The sequence below is a fragment of the Pristiophorus japonicus genome, chromosome 1 (genome assembly GCF_044704955.1).
Source record: "Pristiophorus japonicus isolate sPriJap1 chromosome 1, sPriJap1.hap1, whole genome shotgun sequence".
Lineage (NCBI taxonomy): Eukaryota > Metazoa > Chordata > Chondrichthyes > Pristiophoridae > Pristiophorus > Pristiophorus japonicus.
Window position 1 is genome coordinate 50,648,375 of NC_091977.1, and position 19,893 is coordinate 50,668,267.

At 44.8% G+C, this 19,893-nt stretch overlaps 1 protein-coding gene across 3 annotated transcripts in view; it reads left to right on the forward strand.

The window, feature by feature from the left end:
• The first annotated feature begins 976 nt into the window (after positions 1-976).
• cdk7 (cyclin-dependent kinase 7) overlaps positions 977-19,893 on the forward strand; it is a 50,130-nt gene continuing 31,213 nt past the window's right edge. For 2 of the 3 annotated variants that reach the window (XR_011593154.1, XM_070879638.1), the window contains exons 1-2: positions 977-1,089; positions 13,561-13,620. Coding sequence is in view for 1 of the 3 variants with exons in the window: in XM_070879638.1 (XP_070735739.1) it covers positions 1,024-1,089; positions 13,561-13,620 (126 nt within the window). In the remaining 2 variants the exon portion in view is untranslated. The remainder of the gene's footprint in view (positions 1,090-13,560; positions 13,621-19,893) is intronic. The other variant, XR_011593155.1, reaches the window with a different exon arrangement.

Sequence of the window (19,893 nt, forward strand, 5' to 3'; positions counted from 1 at the left end):
AGGGATCTGTGGACATGCACTCCAAGGTCCCTCTGTTCCTCTCCATTTTTTAGTATCCTAATATTTATTGTGTATTCCCTTGCCTTGTTAGCACCGCACCACCCCCCCCCCCACCCCCATGCATTATCTCACACTTCTCCGGATTAAATTCTATTTGCCATCTTTCTGCCCACCTGACCAGTCCTTTGATATCTTTCTACAGTCTACAGATTTCTTCCTCACTAACTACCACATGGCCACTTTTTGTATCATCTGCAAACTTATTAATCATGCCCCCTACATTGAAGCCTAAAACATCGATATATACCACAAAAAGCAAGGGACTTAGTACTGAGCCCTGCGGAACTCCACAGGAAACAGCCTTTCAGTTACAAAAACATTATTAGATATTAGGACAAGTGACCAAATGCTTGGTCAAGTAGGTAGGTTTAAGGAGTGTCTTAAAGGAGGTGAGGCAACGAGTTTTAGGGAGGGAATTACAGAACTTAGTGGCCGGACAGCTAAAGGCACATCCGCCAATGGTGGGGCGAAGGAAATCGGGGATGCACAAGGATACTTCATTAGCTGTAAACCTCTTTGAGGCGTCCTGAGGTTGTGAGAGGTGCTATATAAAATGCAAGTACTTTGCCTTGGTTGTTTTGGTTTCAACACACGAATTTGAGGCATCCCGCCTTGAAAAGTAAACACAGCCTCATATTTTCGAAATGGGTTTGAAATCTGCAGAGCTATTTTCTGCTCATCATTCTTCACTCCAAACATTTCATTGAGGCTGGGAGCTCTGTATCTAACTTTTGATGCATTTCGAGACAGCACCTCCAAGGATTGTTGAGCTGTTCCCTTTTGCCACTGGTCGATTGGCGTGCCGATGTTGATTGGTGGGTTGAGTTGATTACTTGGTTGCTGTTGCTAGGCAGCCAGGTTGGTTTCCGGTGAGGCTGATGCCTGTCCACTACCAGTATCCGGAAGTGACGAGGGAGTTGGCTCGGAAGTTATGCTGCGAAGTTTCTAGCGTTGCTCGGAGTGATGGCGGTGGATGTCAGGTCCAGGGCCAAGCGCTACGAGAAGCTCGACTTCCTGGGAGAGGGACAGGTGAGGCTTGCCCTGCTCCTGCCTCTTGCAAATAGCTAAATAGAGCACCCGGGTGCAGGTCTCAGACTGGGGTGTTTGATGCTTGAATACTGATGGAGGAGGATGACTGCACTAGATTGCTATATTTCTCGTCACTTACAGTGGCGTTTTTTGTTTTAAAACTGGGGCTTTATTCAATTCTAAGCAAAACATTGCGAGTTTCATTCATACCTGTTTAAACAATATCCAGAGAACAATGCATTCAATGCAATGAAAACTGTCTAAAGAAACATAAATCTGTTTTTGCAGCTAATATTTTATACACAGAATTAAGTAGTTGAAGGAGATTTAAAAATGGAATCCAAACAATCTGATTACACAACTTCACACCCAACCACTAGAGTTTGAATAATATTTGCAACATTCATTTTAATCATTTGGAATCATTAACATTGTGAACTCCCCAACTCTGCCAGGTCTCTGAATTGACTCAGATGTAGATCTCAGATGATGGTGAACTTGGAGTCCTAGTCACTGATGGGTAGTCAAACTCAACTTCCAAATCCACTTTTGAGCCAGAAGTAAAGAAAGAAAGACTTGGATTTATATAGTGCCTTTCATGATCAGCAGATGTATCAAAGCGCTTTACAGCCAATGAGATACTTTTAGAGTGTAGTCACTGTTGTAATGTGGGAAACTCAGCAGCCAATTTGCGCAGAGCAAACTCCCTCCATCAGCAATTTGATAATGACCAGATAATCTGTTTTTGTGATGTTGATCGAGGGATAAATATTAGTCAGGAGACAGGGGATAGCTTTCCTGCTCTTCTTCGAAATAGTGCCATGTGATTTTTTTACGTCCCCCTGAGAGAGCAGACGGGGCCTCGGTTTAACTTCTCATCTGAAAGACGGCACCTCCGACAGTGCCATTCTCCCTCAGCACTGAACTGGAGTGCCAACCTACATTTATGTGCTCTAGTCCCTGAATTGGAACTTGAACCCATAATCTTCTCACTCAAATGTGAGTGTGCTATCCACTGAGCCACAGCTGACAGGAGAACTGTGTGCCCAGGTTTTGGATTGACATATCTCAGCAGGTATGAGGAGACCAAACTGAAGAAATTTGAAAGTTCTGCATGTCTGGTTCTCTGATGGCTTGGTGGGTAAACATATTGCATGGTCTGTTGCTAGACTGAAAGCTTCCCAATTAGGTCCTTAGCTATGCTGATTTTACCTACAACAAAGAAAGGAGCACTACAAAAGGCCTCAATGTCGCTGAATGAGATTAGGTTAAAAATCAGCCAGGGTTCCTATACCTGATTGATCTCCAGTAACGCAGTGGATGTGGTCTGAGGGACAAAATAGGATTTGACTTTGATGCTCTTCATTGTCAAATAACCCACTGATAGTAATTGTCTAGGCTAACACATGTAAACAAGGCCTCATGCAGCTGGCATCCTAGGAACTATATTCCAAATGTCAGGGCCCAGAAGAAAATGGGATGGGTAAAAAAGCACTTTGCATAAACAGTTTTCCCTTATGCCAAGTTTCTTCACCTAGATCCTTTGCAATAGTCAACATAGATGATAGAAAAACCTGCATGAGTGTGCAAGACAGCTGTGCAGCACTTCAGACAACAATAGCCATGTTGTTACTTTGGATTGTAGAGAATTAGTATCATTTGCAATTTTGCCAAATCCAATACTTATTAAACATGGTGCCGATCTCAATGTAGTCCAAGCTGTTGGTACTTTGGGTGATATTGTAGTTTTCAGGCAGAGCGATCAATCTGCTTTCTTTCCTGTTTAAATGCTTGGAGATGAGTCCAATTTGCTGATATTTATGGTTTAGAATACTTGACTCTAAACTGACATGGAGTCATAAAGACATTTAAGATAGAAAGGGGGGAGAAAATTGACAAACTAACCAAACTTAGAGAGGATTAAAACCCCTGGTTTTAGGAAAGAAATAGCAGAGGCACTATACTATTCCATATATATAAAAATTAATTCGAAAAGGGAATAGCGCCAGAAGGGAGGCCGGAGGAGCATGTGGGTCTCCACAGGGGAGGGTCTGAAGAGATCAGGAGCCGCGACAAGCATGGGGATGATAGGGGTAGGGTCTGAAACATAGAAACATTGAAAATAGGTGCAGGAGTAAGCCATTCGGCCCTTCGAGCCTGCACCGCCATTCAATGAGTTCATGGCTGAACATGCAACTTCAATACCCCATTCCTGCTTTCTCGCCATACCCCTTGATCCCCCTAGTATTAAGAACTACATCTAACTCCTTTTTGAATATATTTAGTGAATTGGCCTCAATAACTTTCTGTGGGAGAGAATTCCACAGGTTCACCACTCTCTGGGTGAAGAGGTTTCTCCTCATCTCGGTCCTAAATGGCTTACCGCTTATCCTTAGACTGTGACCCCTGGTTCTGGACTTCCCCAACATTGGGAACATTCTTCCTGCATCTAACCTGTCTGAACCCATCAGAATTTTAAACGTTTCTATTGAGATCCCCTCTCATTCTTCTGAACTCCAGTGAATACAAGCCCAGTTGATCCAGTCTTTCTTGATATGTCAGTCCTGCCATCCCGGCAATCAGTCTGGTGAACCTTCACTGCACTCCCTCAATAGCAAGAATGTCCTTCCTCAAGTTAGGAGACCAAAAATGTACACAATACTCCAGGTGTGGCCTCACCAAGGCCCTGTACAACTGTAGTAACACCTCCCTGCCCCTGTACTCAAATCCCCTCGCTATGAAGGCCAACATGCCATTTGCTTTCTTAACCGCCTGCATGCCAACCTTCAATGACTGATGTACCATGACACCCAGGTCTCATTGCACCTCCCCTTTACCTAATCTGTCACCATTCAGATAATAGTCTGTCTCTCTGTTTTTACCACCAAAGTGGATAACCTCTCATTTATCCACATTATACTTCATCTGCCATGCATTTGCCCACGCACCTAACCTATCCAAGTCACTCTGCAGCCTCATAGCATCCTCCTCGCAGCTCACACTGCCACCCAACTTAGTGTCATCCGCAAATTTGGAGATACTATATTTAATCCCCTCGTCCAAATCATTAATGTACAATGTAAACAGCTGGGGCCCCAGCACAGAACCTTGCGGTACCCCACTAGTCACTGCCTGCCATTCTGAAAAGTACCCATTTACTCCTACTCTTTGCTTCCTGTCTGCCAACCAGTTCTCAATCCACGTCAGCACGCTACCCCCAATCCCATGTGCTTTAACTTTGCACATTAATCTCTTGTGTGGGATCTTGTCGAAAGTCTTCTGAAAGTCCAATTACACCACATCAACTGGTTCCCTCTTGTCCACTCTACTGGAAACATCCTCAAAAAATTCCAGAAGATTTGTCAAGCATGATTTCCCTTTCACAAATCCATGCTGACTTGGACCTATCATGTCACCTCTTTCCAAATGCACTCCAAGGCATCCTTAATAATTGATTCCATCATTTTACCCACTACCGATGTCAGGCTGACTGGTCTATAATTCCCTGTTTTCTTTCTCCCTCCTTTTTTAAAAAGTGGGGTTACATTGGCTACCCTCCACTCCATAGGAACTGATCCAGCGTCTATGGAATGTTGGAAAATGACTGTCAATGCATCCGCTATTTCCAAGGCCAACTCCTTAAGTACTCTGGGATGCAGTCCATTAGGCCCTGGGGATTTATCGGCCTTCAATCCCATCAATTTCCCCAACACAATTTCCCGAATAATAAGAATTTCCCTCAGTTCCTCCTTCTTGCTAGACCCTCTGACCCCTTTTATATCCGGAAGGTTATTTGTGTCCTCCTTAGTGAATACCGAACCAAAGTACTTGTTCAATTGGTCTGCCATTTCTTTGTTCCCCGTTATGACTTCCCCTGATTCTGACTGCAGGGGACCTACGTTTGTCTTTACTAAACTTTTTCTCTTTACATATCTATAGAAGCTTTTGCAGTCGGTCTTAAATGTTCCCTGCAAGCTTCCTCTCGTACTCTATTTTCCCTGCCCTAATCAAACCCTTTGTCCTCCTCTGCTGAGTTCTAAATTTCTCCCAGTCCCTGGGTTCGCTGCTATTTCTGGCCAATTTGTATGCCACTTCCTTGGCTTTAATACTATCCCTGATTTCCCTTGATAGCCACGGTTGAGCCACCTTCCCTTTTTTATTTTTACGCCAGACAGGGATGTACAATTGTTGTAATTCATCCATGCGGTCTCTAAATGTCTGCCATTGCCCATCCACTGTCAACCCCTTAAGTATCATTCGCCAATCTATCCTAGCCAATTCACGCCTCATACCTTCAAAGTTACCCTTCTTTAAGTTCTGGACCATGGTCTCTGAATTAACTGTTTCATTCTCCATCCGAATGTAGAATTCCACCATATTATGGTAACTCTTCCACAAGGGGCCTCGCATAACGAGATTGCTAATTAATCCTCTCTCATTACACAACACCCAGTCTAAGATAGCCTCCCCCCTAGTTGGTTCCCCGACATATTGGTCTAGAAAACCATCCCTTATGCACTCCAGGAAATCCTCCTCCACCGTACTGTTTCCAGTTAAGTTAGCCCAATCTATATGCATATTAAAGTCACCCATGATAACTGCTGCACCTTTATTGCGTGCACCCCTAATTTCATGTTTGTTGCCCTCCCCAACATCACTACTACTGTTTGGAGGTCTGTACACAACTCCCACTAGCGTTTTCTGCCCCTTGGTATTCCGTAGCTCCACCTATACCGATTCCACATCATCCAAGCTAATGTCTTTCCTTACAATTGCATTAATTTCCTCTTTAACCAGCAACGCCCCCCCGCCTCCTTTTCCTTTCTGTCTATCCGTCCTAAATGTTAAATACCCTTGGATGTTGAGTTCCCAGCCTTGGTCACCTTGGAGCCATGTCTCCGTGATGCCAACCACATCGTATCCGTTAACTGCTATCTGCACAGTTAATTCGTCCACCTTTTTCTGAATACTCCTCGCATTGAGGCACAGAGCCTTCAGGCTTGCCTTTTTAACGCACTTAGGCCTTTTTAATGCACTTAGACCTTTTAGAATTTTACTGCAAAGTGGCCCTTTTTGTTTTTTGCCTTCCACTTTTACTCATCTCCTTTCTGTCTTTTGCTTCTGTCTCCATTTTGTTTCCCTCTGTCTCCCTGCATTGGTTCCCATTCCCCTGCCATATTAGTTTAACTCCTCCCCAACAGCACTAGCAAACACTCTTCCTCGGACATTGGTTCTGGTCCTGCCTAGGTGAAGACCGTCCGGTTTGTACTGGTCCCACCTCCCCCAGAACCGGTTCCAATGCCCCAGGAATTTGAATCCCTCCCTGCTGCACCACTGCTCAAGCCACGTATTCATTTGAGCTATCCTGCGATTCCTACTCTGACTAGCACGTGGCACTGGTAGCAATCCCGAGATTACTACTTTTGAGGTCCTACTTTTTAATTTAGCTCCTAGCTCCTTATATTCGTCTCGTAGGACCTCATCCCGTTTTTTTACCTATATCGTTGGTACCAATGTGCAACACGACAACAGGCTGTTCACCCTCCCTTTTCAGAATGTCCTGCACCCGCTCCGAGACATCCTTGATCCTTGCACCAGGGAGGCAACATACCATCCTGGAGTCTCGGTTGCGGCTGCAGAAACAACTATCTATTCCCCTTACAATTGAATCCTCTATCACTATCACTCTCCCACACTTTTTACTGCCCTACTGTGTAGCAGAGCCACCCACGGTGCCATGAACTTGGCTGCTGCTGCCCTCCCCTGATGAGTCATCCCCCTCAACAGTACTCAAAGCAGTGTATCTGTTTTGCAGGGGGATGACCACAGGGGATCCCTGCACTACCTTCCTTGCACTGCTCTTCCTGTTGGTCTTCCATTCCCTATCTGGCTGTGTACCCTTTACCTGCGGTAAGACCAATTCGCTACACGTGCTACTCACGTCATTCTCAGCATCGTGGATGCTCCAGAGTGAATCCACGCTCAGCTCCAACTCCGCAACGCGGTCCGTCAGGAGCTGGAGGCGGATACACTGTCATCTGAATGCTTCCCTTGGTGAGTCTGGGGGATCAGAAATGTCTGACATAGAAATTACCTAGACCTTAACATCGTGGGCCACCACTGCAGGTCGGGAGTATAAGAGCTGGAGCATGCCAATACAACTTCCAGCGCGAGCCGCTCCAAGTGTGCGATGGCTTCAAGGTGGGCGACGTCATCAAAACTCAGGTTGCAGTTTGGAATGTGGGCACGAACATCGGCGGGGCCCAGGTATAGCAGAGGAGCGGGAAGGTCGGGACGGATAAGCGGCGAGAGATCGAGGCAGATATGCGGCGGATGATGGGGACAGAGGAGCGGTGCGGGATCGTGGCTGGGATTCAGCGAGTGATCGTGGCGGAGGTGCGGCAAATGTTTGGTGCGGAGGTGCAGTGAGAGATCGTGGCGGAGGAGCGGCGAGAGATCGTGGCGGAGGTGTGACAAATGGGGTTACGAGGCCCAGAAGAACCGAGGGCTCAGGGGCAGCCCACATTGTGGTATGTGTGTGTACTAGGTCCGTGCAGCAGAGCAGGTCTCTAGTCATCTTGGATAAAGGCCTAGCTCTGTCAAGCCCATGCGGTGACTGATGTGCAACGGTCACCACACGGCAAAAAAATCCACGCACGCGCATCTTTCACCCCTGGAGTTCAGGACCGGAATATCGGGTCCTTCATTGAAACAGCTGCAAACTCATCCCTTTTGGTGTGGAAGCAAGTCATCCTCGTTGAGGGACCGCCTAGGATGATGATGACCTAGACTGTGTGGTGAGTACATTCGCTTTGAAAGTACTCCCTTTCTCCTTTAATTTTTTTTAGCCATCTTCAGTGTTCAAAATTCTTGACTCCGTCAGGAGAAAACTGGTATGTAATATCAATTTAATATTGAAAAAATATAATAATGTTTCTGAATCAAACAACACTTGTACGAAATTGGAAAAAAAAAATTGGGGGACACATATCCAATTTTTACAGGAATGTAGAAATAGAAGAAAAGAAAGTTTTGAGAATATAGAATTCTTCTATCTTGTTAATATGGTGTTTAGATGAAGATAAAAATCAGCTCTAAATTTGTTGTCCAGGTATAAAAGAACAGACATTTAGAAGATATGTTGTCCAACCAAAAGTTCCTTTAAACCCTGCATTAGTTTAATCTGTGAGTAGCTGAGCAAAACAGATCAAAAAGATCCCAAATTCAATCACTGTGTATTAAGTTAGTTGATCTCACTCAGGGTAGCAATATGGACATTATGTTTGGGCTCAGCCTCCCTGATCTATGGAGATGAAAATTGTCCAGGATTCCCACTTCCAATCATTATCCAGCGAACTCTGCTGGAAGTGTACATTGTGGACATTGGATGAAGACCGGACCGAACTTGCATATGATGCCTCCTGCGGTTAAATAGCCTGTCAATACCCACTGTTGAGACTTGGGCGAGACACTGTATAGCAACTGGTCCCTGCGTAATTGGAACCCAACAAGTTGATGCCTTTATGAGAGGAGAGGATAAGAGAAAAACGTACTGCATACTTGTGATATAAGCTGGTTGATTTCTGTAAAAACATAGCAAGAGTTTCTACAGGTATATAAAAAGGAAAAGAGTAGCTAAAGTAAATGTTGATCCCTTAGAGGACGAAACTGGGGAATTAGTGATGGGGAACATGGAGATGGCAGAAACTCTGAACAAATATTTTGTATCAGTCTTTATGGTACAGGACACTCAAAATATCCCAACAGTGGATAGTCAAGGGGCTATAGGCGGGGAGGAACTTAACACAATCACAATCACTAAAGAGGTGGTACTCAGTAAGATAATGGGACTAAAGGCGGATAAATCCCCTGGACCTGATGGCTTGCATCCTGGGGTCTTAAGAGAAGTAGTGGCAGGGATAGTGGATGCATTGGTTGTAATTTACCAAAATTCCCTGGATTCTGGGGAGGTCCCAGCAGATTGGAAAACTGCAAATGTAACGCCCTTAATTAGGAAAGGAGGCAGACAACAAGCAGGAAACTATAGACCAGTTAGCCTGACATCTGTGGTTGGGAAAATGTTGGAGTCCATTATTAAAGAAGCAGTAGCAGGACATTTGGAAAAGCATAATCAGTCAGGCAGAGTCAGCATGGATTTATGAAGGGGAAGTCATGTTTGACAAATTTGCTGGAATTCTTTCAGGATGTAATGAACAGGTTGGATAAAGGGAAACCAGTGGATGTGGTGTATTTGGACTTCCAGAAGGCATTTGACAAGGTGCCACATAAAAGGTTACTGCATAAGCTAAAAGTTCACGGGGTTGGGGGCAATGCATTAGCATGGATAGAGGATTGGCTAACAAAAAATGGAGAGTCGAGATAAATGGTTCATTCTCAGGTTGGCAATCAGTAACTAGTGGGGTGCCGCAGGGATCAGTGCTGGGACCCCAACTATTTACAATCTATATTAACGACTTGGATGAAAGGACCAATTGTAACGTAGCCAAGTTTACTGATGATACAAAGATGGGAGGAAGAGCAATGTGCGAGGAGGACATACAAAACCTGCAAAAGGACACAGGCTAAGTGAGTGGGCAAAAATTTGGCAGATGGAATATAATGTTGGAAAGTGTAAGGTTGTGCAGAAAAAGATCGAAGAGCAAGTTATTATTTAAATAGAGAACAATTGCAAAGTGCTGCAGTAAAACAGGACCTGGGGGTACTCGTGCATGAAACACAAAAGGTTAGTATGCAGGTACAGCAAGTGATCAGGAAGGCCAATGGGATCTTGGCCTTTATTGCAAAGGGGATGGAGAACAAAAGCAGGGAAATCTTGCTATAGTTATACAGGGTATTGGTGAGGACACACCTGGAATACTGCGTGCAGTTTTGGTTTTCATAGTTAAGAAAGGATATACTTGCTTTGGAGGCAGTTCAGTGAAGGTTCACTAGGTTGATTCCAGGGATGAGGGGGTTGACTTATGAGGAAAGGTTGAGAAGGTTGGGCCTCTACTCACTGGAATTCAGAAGAATGAGAGGTGATCTTATCGAAACGTATAAGATTGTGAGGGGGCTTGACTGGGTGGATGCAGAGAGGATGTCCCCACTGATGGGGGAGACTAGAACTAGGGGGCATAATCTTAGAATAAGGGCCCACCCATTTAAAATTGAGATGAGGAGGATTTTCTTCTCTGAGGGTTGTAAATCTGTAGAATTTACTGCCTCAGAGAGCAGTGGTCATTGAATAAATTTAAGACAGAGATAGACAGTTTCTTAACATAGAAACATAGAAAATAGGTGCAGGAGCAGGCCATTCAGCCCTTCTAGCCTGCACCGCCATTCAATGAGTTCATGGCTGAACATGAAACTTCAGTACCCCCTTCCTGCTTTCTCGCCATACCCTTTGATCCCCCGAGTAGTAAGGACTTCATCTAACTCCCTTTTGAATATATTTAGTGAATTGGCCTCAACTACTTTCTGTGGTAGAGAATTCCACAGGTTCACCACTCTCTGGGTGAAGAAGTTTCTCCTCATCTCGGTCCTAAATGGCTTACCCCTTATCCTTAGACTGTGATCGCTGGTTCTGGACTTCCCCAACATTGGGAACATTCTTCCTGCATCTAACCTGTCTAAACCCGTCAGAATTTTAAACGTTTCTATGAGGTCCCCTCTCATTTTTCTGAACTCCAGTGAATACAAGCCCAGTTGATCCAGTCTTTCTTGATAGGTCAGTCCCACCATTCCGGGAATCAGTCTGGTGAATCTTTGCTGCACTCCCTCAATAGCAAGAATGTCCTTCCTCAAGTTAGGAGACTAAAACTGTACACAATACTCCAGGTGTGGTCTCACCAAGGCCCTGTACAACTATAGCAACACCTCCCTGCCCCTGTACTCAAATCCCCTCGCTATGAAGGCCAACATGCCATTTGCTTTCTTAATCGCCTGCTGTACCTGCATGCCAACCTTCAATGACTGATGTACCATGACACCCAGGTCTCGTTGCACCTTCCCTTTTTCTAATCTGTCACCATTCAGATAATAGTCTGTCTCTCTGTTTTTACCACCAAAGTGGATAATCTCACATTTATCCACATTATACTTCATCTGCCATTCATTTGCCCACTCACCTAACCTAACCAAGTCACTCTGCAGCCTCATAGCATCCACCTCGCAGCTCACACTGCCACCCAACTTAGTGTCATCCGCAAATTTGGAGATACTACATTTAATCCCTTCGGCTAAATCATTAATGTACAATGTAAACAGCTGGGGCCCCAGCACAGAACCTTGCGGTACCCCACTAGTCACTGCCTGCCATTCTGAAAAGTCCCCATTTACTCCTACTCTTTGTTTCCTGTCTGACAACCAGTTCTCAATCCATGTCAGCACACTGCCCCCAATCCCATGTGCTTTAACTTTGCACATTAATCTCTTGTGTGGGATCTTGTCGAAAGCCTTCTGAAAGTCCAAATATACCACGTCAACTGGTTCTCCCTTGTCCACTCTACTGGAAACATCCTCAAAAAATTCCAGAAGATTTGTCAAGCATGATTTCCCTTTCACAAATCCATGCTGACTTAGACCTATCATATCACCTCTTTCCAAATGCACTGCTATGACATCCTTAATAATTGATTCCATCATTTTACCCACTACTGATGTCAGGCTGACCGGTCTATAATTCCTTGTTTTCTCTCTCCCTCCTTTTTTAAAAAGTGGGGTTACATTGGCTACCCTCCACTCCATAGGAACTGATCCAGAGTCAATGGAATGTTGGAAAATGACTGTCAATGCATCCACTATTTCCAAGGCCACCTCCTTAAGTACTCTGGGATGCAGTCCATCAGGCCCTGGGGATTTATCGGCCTTCAATCCCATCAATTTCCCCAACACAATTTCCCGACTAATAAGGATTTCCCTCAGTTCCTCCTCCTTACTAGACCCTCCGACCCCTTTTATATCCGGAAGGTTGTTTGTGTCCTCCTCAGTGAATACCGAACCAAAGTACTTGTTCAATTGGTCTGCCATTTCTTTGTTCCCCGTTATGACTTCCCCTGATTCTGACTGCAGGGGACCTACGTTTGTCTTTACTAACCTTTTTCTCTTTACATACCTATAGAAACTTTTGCAATCCGCCTTAATGTTCCCTGCAAGCTTCTTCTCGTACTCCATTTTCCCTGCCCTAATCAAACCCTTTGTCCTCCTCTGCTGAGTTCTAAATTTCTCCCAGTCCCCGGGTTCGCTGCTATTTCTGGCCAATTTGTATGCCACTTCCTTGGCTTTAATACTATCCCTGATTTCCCTAGATAGCCACGGTTGAGCCACCTTCCCTTTTTTATTTTTACGCCAGACAGGAATGTACAATTGTTGTAATTCATCCATGCGGTCTCTAAATGTCTGCCATTGCCCATCCACAGTCAACCCCTTAAGTATAATTCGCCAATCTATCCTAGCCAATTCACGCCTGGTAAGGGAATGAGGGGTTATGGGGAACGGGCAGGGAAGTGGACCTGAGTCCATGATCGGATCAGCCATGATCGTATTAAATGGCGGAACAGGCTCGAGGGGCCACATGGCCTACTCCACCTATTTCTTTTGTTCTTATGAATCAATATATGCACATTATCTCTGAGAAATTACCATAGAATTTTGTAGTGAGGCCCATTATTGTAATTTTAAGTCTTGTGGCTCCAAAGCAAAACACAAGCCTGCCATTTGCGAGCTCAGTAACTCACTGGAGTATTGCATAATGTGAATATGTTGATCATAAGTAGGAGCAAGACAGTTAAAGCATATGTAAATGTTCTCTGTACCTGCTTTCACTACTTCAGCTGCTGAACTCTATTTCTACACTGCATTTCCTACATCACTGCACAGCTTTTGGAGTTTTGTGGAGATTGGAAAATCTAGATTAACAGTAGAATTAAACTAATTAAAAAGTTGCGGTATTTCCATTTACTTCCTTATGTATTTCAGGTCTCATTGCTGCTGTGTCTTATCTTGACTCACTTCTGTCTGGGGCTTCACAGGGGTTGCCTGCTTTCTGTCTTTCCAATCCCTCTTGCATTGCTTTTTCCCTATTTACTTTTAACTGTATCTATGCTGTACTCGTTTTCCATGCGTGTTGGGTGTGAACTGTAGAAGTGACTCATTGTTGTGTTACTCAAAAAAATGATACTCTTTCTTTGCCATGATGAAAACGAACAATCAGATGCAAGGTAATGTTCTTTTATATATAATGGGCAGTTTTGAAGATTACTTTATCATAGAAAGCGGTAAGAAATGGAAAACTGAAATTTAGAGAGATACACAGATGCAAGAAAGGAGGGATGATAAAATCCAGTTTAAAATGATAAATTTTCAGTTTAAATGCCTTAAATTCTAGGCTGTTTTTGGCAGCTGTGCTTTACAGTTTGATTCTTTCCCCTCAACCTAAATGGTACAGTAATCCTTTCTGTTTCCAATTTTTAGTTTGCCACTGTATATAAGGCAAAAGACAAGAACACAGACAACATTGTTGCAATAAAAAAGGTAAGTATGACTTTCAGCAGGTTATTGTTTTTAAGAAATACACATCGAATAGTTTGGCAAAGACAGAACAGCATTTACAGTTTTCAAAGGAGAACTGCAAACTGCCAATAATGAGGCAAATTATCACTTAACGTGTACTTTGGATTCTCACTGCCACTGTTAATCGCGTGATTTGCACTTAACTATGTTGAATTCCATTTTCCACCTCTCTGTCCATTGTCTTCCTAGGCCCTTTTGTATTTACATATTAGTTAGCATTGGTTACTGTGCCCCATTTGGTGTTATTTCCAAACATAGACACTTTGGACAATATTTTGTCCTCCAAGTCATTTTATAAAAATAACTGCTGTGGGTCTCTTGGCAACACTTTGCCATCTCTCCCATAGACATATATTTTATGAATCAGTCTGTTCTGTGTAACAGTGTCAGATGCCTTCCTGAAATCTGGGTAGATAGCATCCACTGCCACCCTCGTTCATCAGATCTGCAACCTCCTCCAAGTGAGTTGACATGTCCCTTTGAACATGTGTTGGCTCTCTAATCAAACCCTGTGCTTGCAAGCTGATTTCTTATCCTATCCCTCATCAAAGTCTTGAACACTTTGACCACAATTGTACTAAGGCTTTCAAGTCTGTAATCCCAGGGTTAATCTCTTGTCCATTTTTGGAAGTTCCTACTTTTAAAATCTGTAGCTTTATAGTGTAATCTTCTAGAAAAGAGAAGGAACAAATATTTCAAAAACTCCAGGACAGTATTGCAGATACAGAAACAATATCCTGCGTATTGCTTAGTGGCAGTGTTTATTAGAAGCACTAGATGTGACAATGTTCTGTCCTAGAATCTGATGACACAGTCTGTTTTTAAATCTGTAATAAAATTACAGTCTGATATCAAAGCAGAGTCAAGTTGCAGACATTGTTGAATTTATTTTCCATAAGGGGAGAAGAAGGAGAATCGGATCCTAAAGCTGGTGAACTTAACTTAGTATTTTTGTGCAACGTGACTCTGCTGACAGAGACCAGCAGTTGTGATAAGCTTGGTTGACATTGCTTGATCATAGAAATTTACAGCATGGAAGGAGGCTATTTCAACAGATCGTGTCTGCGCCGGCCGACTAAGAGCTATCCAGCCTAATCCCACTTTCCAGCTCTTGGGTCCATAGCCATGTAAGTTATGGGACTTTAAGTGCACATCCAAGTATTTATTAAATGTGCTGAGTGTTTCTGCCTCTGCCACCCTTTCAGGCAGTAAGTTCCAGACCCCCACCACCTTCTGGGTGAAGATATTTCCCCTCATATCTCCTCTAAACTCCCCCCCCCGCAATTACTTTAAATCTATGCCCTCTGGTTGTTGCCCCTCTGCCAAAGGAAACAGGTCCTTCCTCTCCACTATATCCAGGCCCTTAATTTTATATACCTCAATCAGGTCTCCCCTTTGCCTCCTGCATTCCAAAGAAAACAGACCCAGCATCTCCAATCTTTCCTCATAGCCAAAATTCTCCAGTCCAGGCAACATTCTTGTAAATCTCCTCTGCACCCTTTCCAGTGCAATCACATCTTTCCTGTAATGTAGTGACCAGAACTGCACATACCACTCCAGCTGCGGCCTAACCAGTGTTTTATACATTGTAAATAGCTGGGATCCCAGCATTGAACCTTGTGGTTACCCCACTAGTCACTGCCTGCCATTCTGTAAAGGACCCGTTTGTTCCTACTCTTTGCTTACTGTCTGCCAACCAGTTCTCTATCCACGTCAATACATTACCCCCAATACCATGTGCTTTAATTTTGCACACTAATCTCTTGTGGGGGACCTTGTCAAAAGCCTTTTGAAAGTCCAAATACACCACATCCACTGACTTCCCCCTTGTCCACTCTATTAGTTACATCCTCAAAAAATTCTAGAAGATTTGTCAAGCATGATTTCCCTTTCATAAATCCATACTGACTTGGACCGATCCTGTCACTGCTTTCCAAATACGCTGCTATTACATCTTTAATAATTGATTCCCTGTTTTCTCTCCTTTTTTAAAAAGTAGGGTTACATTAGCTACCCTCCAATCCATAGGAACTGATCCAGAATCTATAGAATGTTGGAAAATGACCACCAATGCATCCCCTATTTCTAGGGCCACTTCCTTAAGTACTCTGGGATGAAGACTATCAGGCCCTGTGGATTTATCAACCTTCAATCCCATCAATTTCCCTAACACAATTTCCCACCTAATAAGGATTTCCTTCAGTTCCTCCTTCTCGCTAGACCCTCGGTCCCCTAATATTTCCGGAAGGTTATTTGTGTCTTCCTTAGAGAAGACAGAACCAAAGTATTTGTTCAATTGGTCTGCCATTTCTTTGTTCCCCATTATGAATTCACCTGATTCTGACTGCAAGGGACCTACATTTGTATTCACTAATATTTTTCTCTTCACATGTCTAGAGAAGCTTTTGCAGTCAGTTTTTATGTTCCCTGCAAGCTTCCTCTCATGCTCTATTTTCTCTCTCCTAATTAAACCCTTTGTCCTCCTCTGCTGAATTCTAAATTTCTCCCAGTCCTCAGGTTTGCTGCTTTTTCTGGCCAATTTATATGCCTCTTCCTTGGATTTAACACTATCCTTAATTTCCCTTGTTAGCCACGGTTGCTCCACCTTCCCCGTTTTATTTTTATGCCAGACAGCGATATACAATTGTTGAAGTTCATCCATGTGATCTTCAAATGTCTGCCATTTCACCGTCCATCGACCTATCCACCGTCAACCCTTTAAGTATAATTCGCCAGTGTATTCTATCTCATACTATCAAAGTTACCTTTCTTTAAGTTCTGGACCCTAGTCTCTGAATTAACTGTGTCACTCTCTATCTTAATGAAGAATTCTACCATATTATGGTTACTCTTCCCCAAGGGGCCTCGCACAACAAGATTGCTAATTAATCCTCTCTCATTACACAGCACCCAGTCTAGGATGGCCAGCTCTCTTTATTGCACGCATCCCGAATTTCATTTAAAAACCATTACAGAGAGTTTTAAGAGCCTTGCCAGTTAGACATGTTGAGATTCCCTGTGCTTGCTGCATTCTGACCAGCAGTGTGTACCATCTCTTGTTCACGTAATTCAAGGAGCCCAGACATGGGCATCCCTAGAACCCATCTGGAACTACATTTCTAATAGCAGTAAGACAAATAAAGGGTAATTACCAATCTACTGAGCTGCTGCACTTTGGATTGGAGGAATTAGGATATGGACTCCAAATTTAGATGAGGGGACTGAGTGTAATGTATCTAAGTTTGCTGACGATAAAAAGTTAGGTGGGAAAGTAGGCTATTAGGAGGACGCAAAGAGGCTGCAAAGGTTATGTGAGTAGGCAAGAACATGGCAGATAGAATATAATGTAGAGAAGTGTGAAGTCATCCACTTTGGTAGTAAAAATCGAAAAGCAGAATATTTTTAAATGGTGAGAGACTGGGAAATGTTGGTATTCATAGGGACCTGGGTGTCCTTGTACACGAATCACTGAAAGTTAACATGCAATTGCAGTAAGCAAAATGAAAGCCGATGGCATGTTAACTATTGTGTTCCTAACACAGATGAGACTGCACACAGGGAGGTTAAAGTAACAGTGACTTCAGTCTTTATTAAGACACTCCAGAGTGAGGAACAGACCTTAGGGGCCAGCTGAGACAGTGCTCCCAAGGGATGCTGGGATGCCTTGGAACTTCAGGGGATGTGCTCCCTGGTGGTGGTACATGGGGGTGCATGCTTTACAGATATACAACATCACTCTCCACCTCCCCCGCCCCCCCCGCCCCAAAGTCAAAGTGAAAACTATTTACAAGGTGAGGCGGTCGGGAGCCTTTCTTTCCCTGGTGGACCGCCTCGGTACAAATGTCTGTTCTGGTGTGTTGGCTGTGCCCTTGCTGGGCTGGCGTGTTGTTGGCCCTGCAGGGCTGCTGCGTGAGCCTGGCCTTGCTGGGCTATTGGGCATGATGGGTTCAATTTCCTGGTCCGGGGTGGTGTCGTTGATCCTTTGTGTGTGTTGTGGACTCGAAAAAGACTGTGTCTGCTGTGGGTTGTTCAGGGCAGTCTGTGAACCGCAGCCTCGTTTGGTTCAGGTGCTTTCTGCAAATTTGTCCATTGTCTAGTTTGACTACAAACACTCTACTCCCTTCTTTGGCTATCACCGTGCCTGAGATCCACTTGGGACCATGTCCATAGTTTAGCACATACACAGGGTCATTCAGATCAATTTCCCGTGACACAGTGGCACGACCATCGTTTACATTTTGTTGCTGCCGCCTGCTCTCTACCTGATCATGCAGATTGGGGTGAACCAGCGAGAGTCTGGTTTTACGTGTCCTTTTCATGAGTAGCTCAGCCGGGGGCACCCCTGTGAGCGAGTGGGGTCTCGTGTGGTAGCTGAGCAATACTCGGGACAGGTGGGTTTGGAGTGAGCCTTGTGTGACTTGTTTACGGCTCTGTTTGATTGTTTGTACTGTCCGCTCTGCCTGCCCATTGGAGGCTGGTTTAAACGGGGCCGAGGTGACATGTTTGATCCCATTGCGGGTCATGAATTCTTTAAATTCGGCACTGGTGAAACATGGCCCGTTGTCACTGACCAGTATGTCAGGCAGGCTGTGGGTGGCAAACATGGCCCTCAGGCTTTCAATGGTGGCGGTGGCGGTGCTTCCTGACATTATTTCACATTCAATCCATTTTGAAAAAGCATCCACCACCACCAGGAACATTTTACCGAGAAACGGGCCCGCATAGTCAACATGGATCCTCGACCATGGTCTGGAGGGCCAGGACCACAAACTTAGTGGTGCCTCTCTGGGCGCGTTGCTCAACTGAGCACACACGCTGCATTGCCGTACACAGGACTCTAAGTCAGAGCCGATACCGGGCCACCACACGTGGGATCTGGCTATCGCTTTCATCATTACTATACCCGGGTGTGTGTTGTGGAGATTCGAGATGAACGTCTCCCTGCGCTTTTTGGGTAGCACTATGCGGTTACCCCACAACAGGCAGTCTGTCTGAATGCACAGCTTGTCCTTTCGCCGCTGGAACGGCTTGATTAGCTCTTGCATTTCAACGGGGATGCTGGCCCAGCTCCCATGCAGTATACAGTTTTTTACTAGGGACAGCAGAGGATCTTGGCTGGTCCAAGTCCTAATCTGGCGGGCCGTGACAGGTGATTTATCATTTTCAAAAGCTTCCATTGACCATCAACAAGTCTGCGGGCTGCGCCACCATCAACAAGTTTGCAGGCTGCGCCATTTCCACCCCCGTGGTGGGCAATGGTAGCCGACTGAGAGCATCCGCACAGTTCTCGGATGGTGGCGGATGGTATAGTTATACGCTGATCGCGCGAGTGCCCACCTTTGTATGCGGGCTGAGGCATTAGTATTTATCCCCTTGATTTCAGCGAACAGGGATATGAGGGGCCTGTGATCGGTTTCCAGCTCAAATTTGAGGCCAAACAGGTACTGATGCATTTTTCTTACTCCGAACACACACACTAATGCCTCTTTCTCAATCATGCTGTCGGCCCTCTCGGCCTTAGACAAGCTCCTGGAGGCATAGGCGACAGGTTGCAACTTCCCCACAATGTTAGCTTGTTGTAATACACACCCGACTCCGTACAACGACGCATCACATGCTAGCACAAGTCTTTTACACGGGTTATACAATACAAGCAGCTTGTTGGAGCATAAAATGTTTCTGGCTTTCTCAAAAGCAATTACTTGTTTTTTTTTCCCCATACCCAGTTCTCACCTTTACGCAATAACACATGTAGGGGCTCTAAGAGGGTGCTTAACCCCGGTAGGAAGTTACCAAAATAGTTGAGGAGTCTCGGATGACCGCAGCTCCGTGAGGTTCTGTGGCCTGGGCGCGTTCCTGATAGCCTCTGTCTTGGTGTCTGTGGGCTAAATGCCGTCCGCCGCGATCTTTCTCCCCAAAAACTCCACTTCTGTTGCCATGAAGATGCATTTCGACCTCTTCAGCCGCAGCACTACGCGATCCAGTCGCTGGAGGACCTTTTCCAGGTTTTGTAGGTGCTCGACGGTGTCCCGACCCGTGACCAATATGTCGTCCTGAAAAACCACAGTGCGTGGTACCGACTTGAGTAGGCTCTCCATGTTTCTCTGGAAGATCGCTGCAGCCGACCGAATTTCAAACGGGCATCTGTTGTAGATGAACAGTCCCTTGTGCATGTTGATGCAGGTGAAGCCCTTCGAAGACTCCTCCAGCTCCTGCGTTATGTAGACCGAAGTC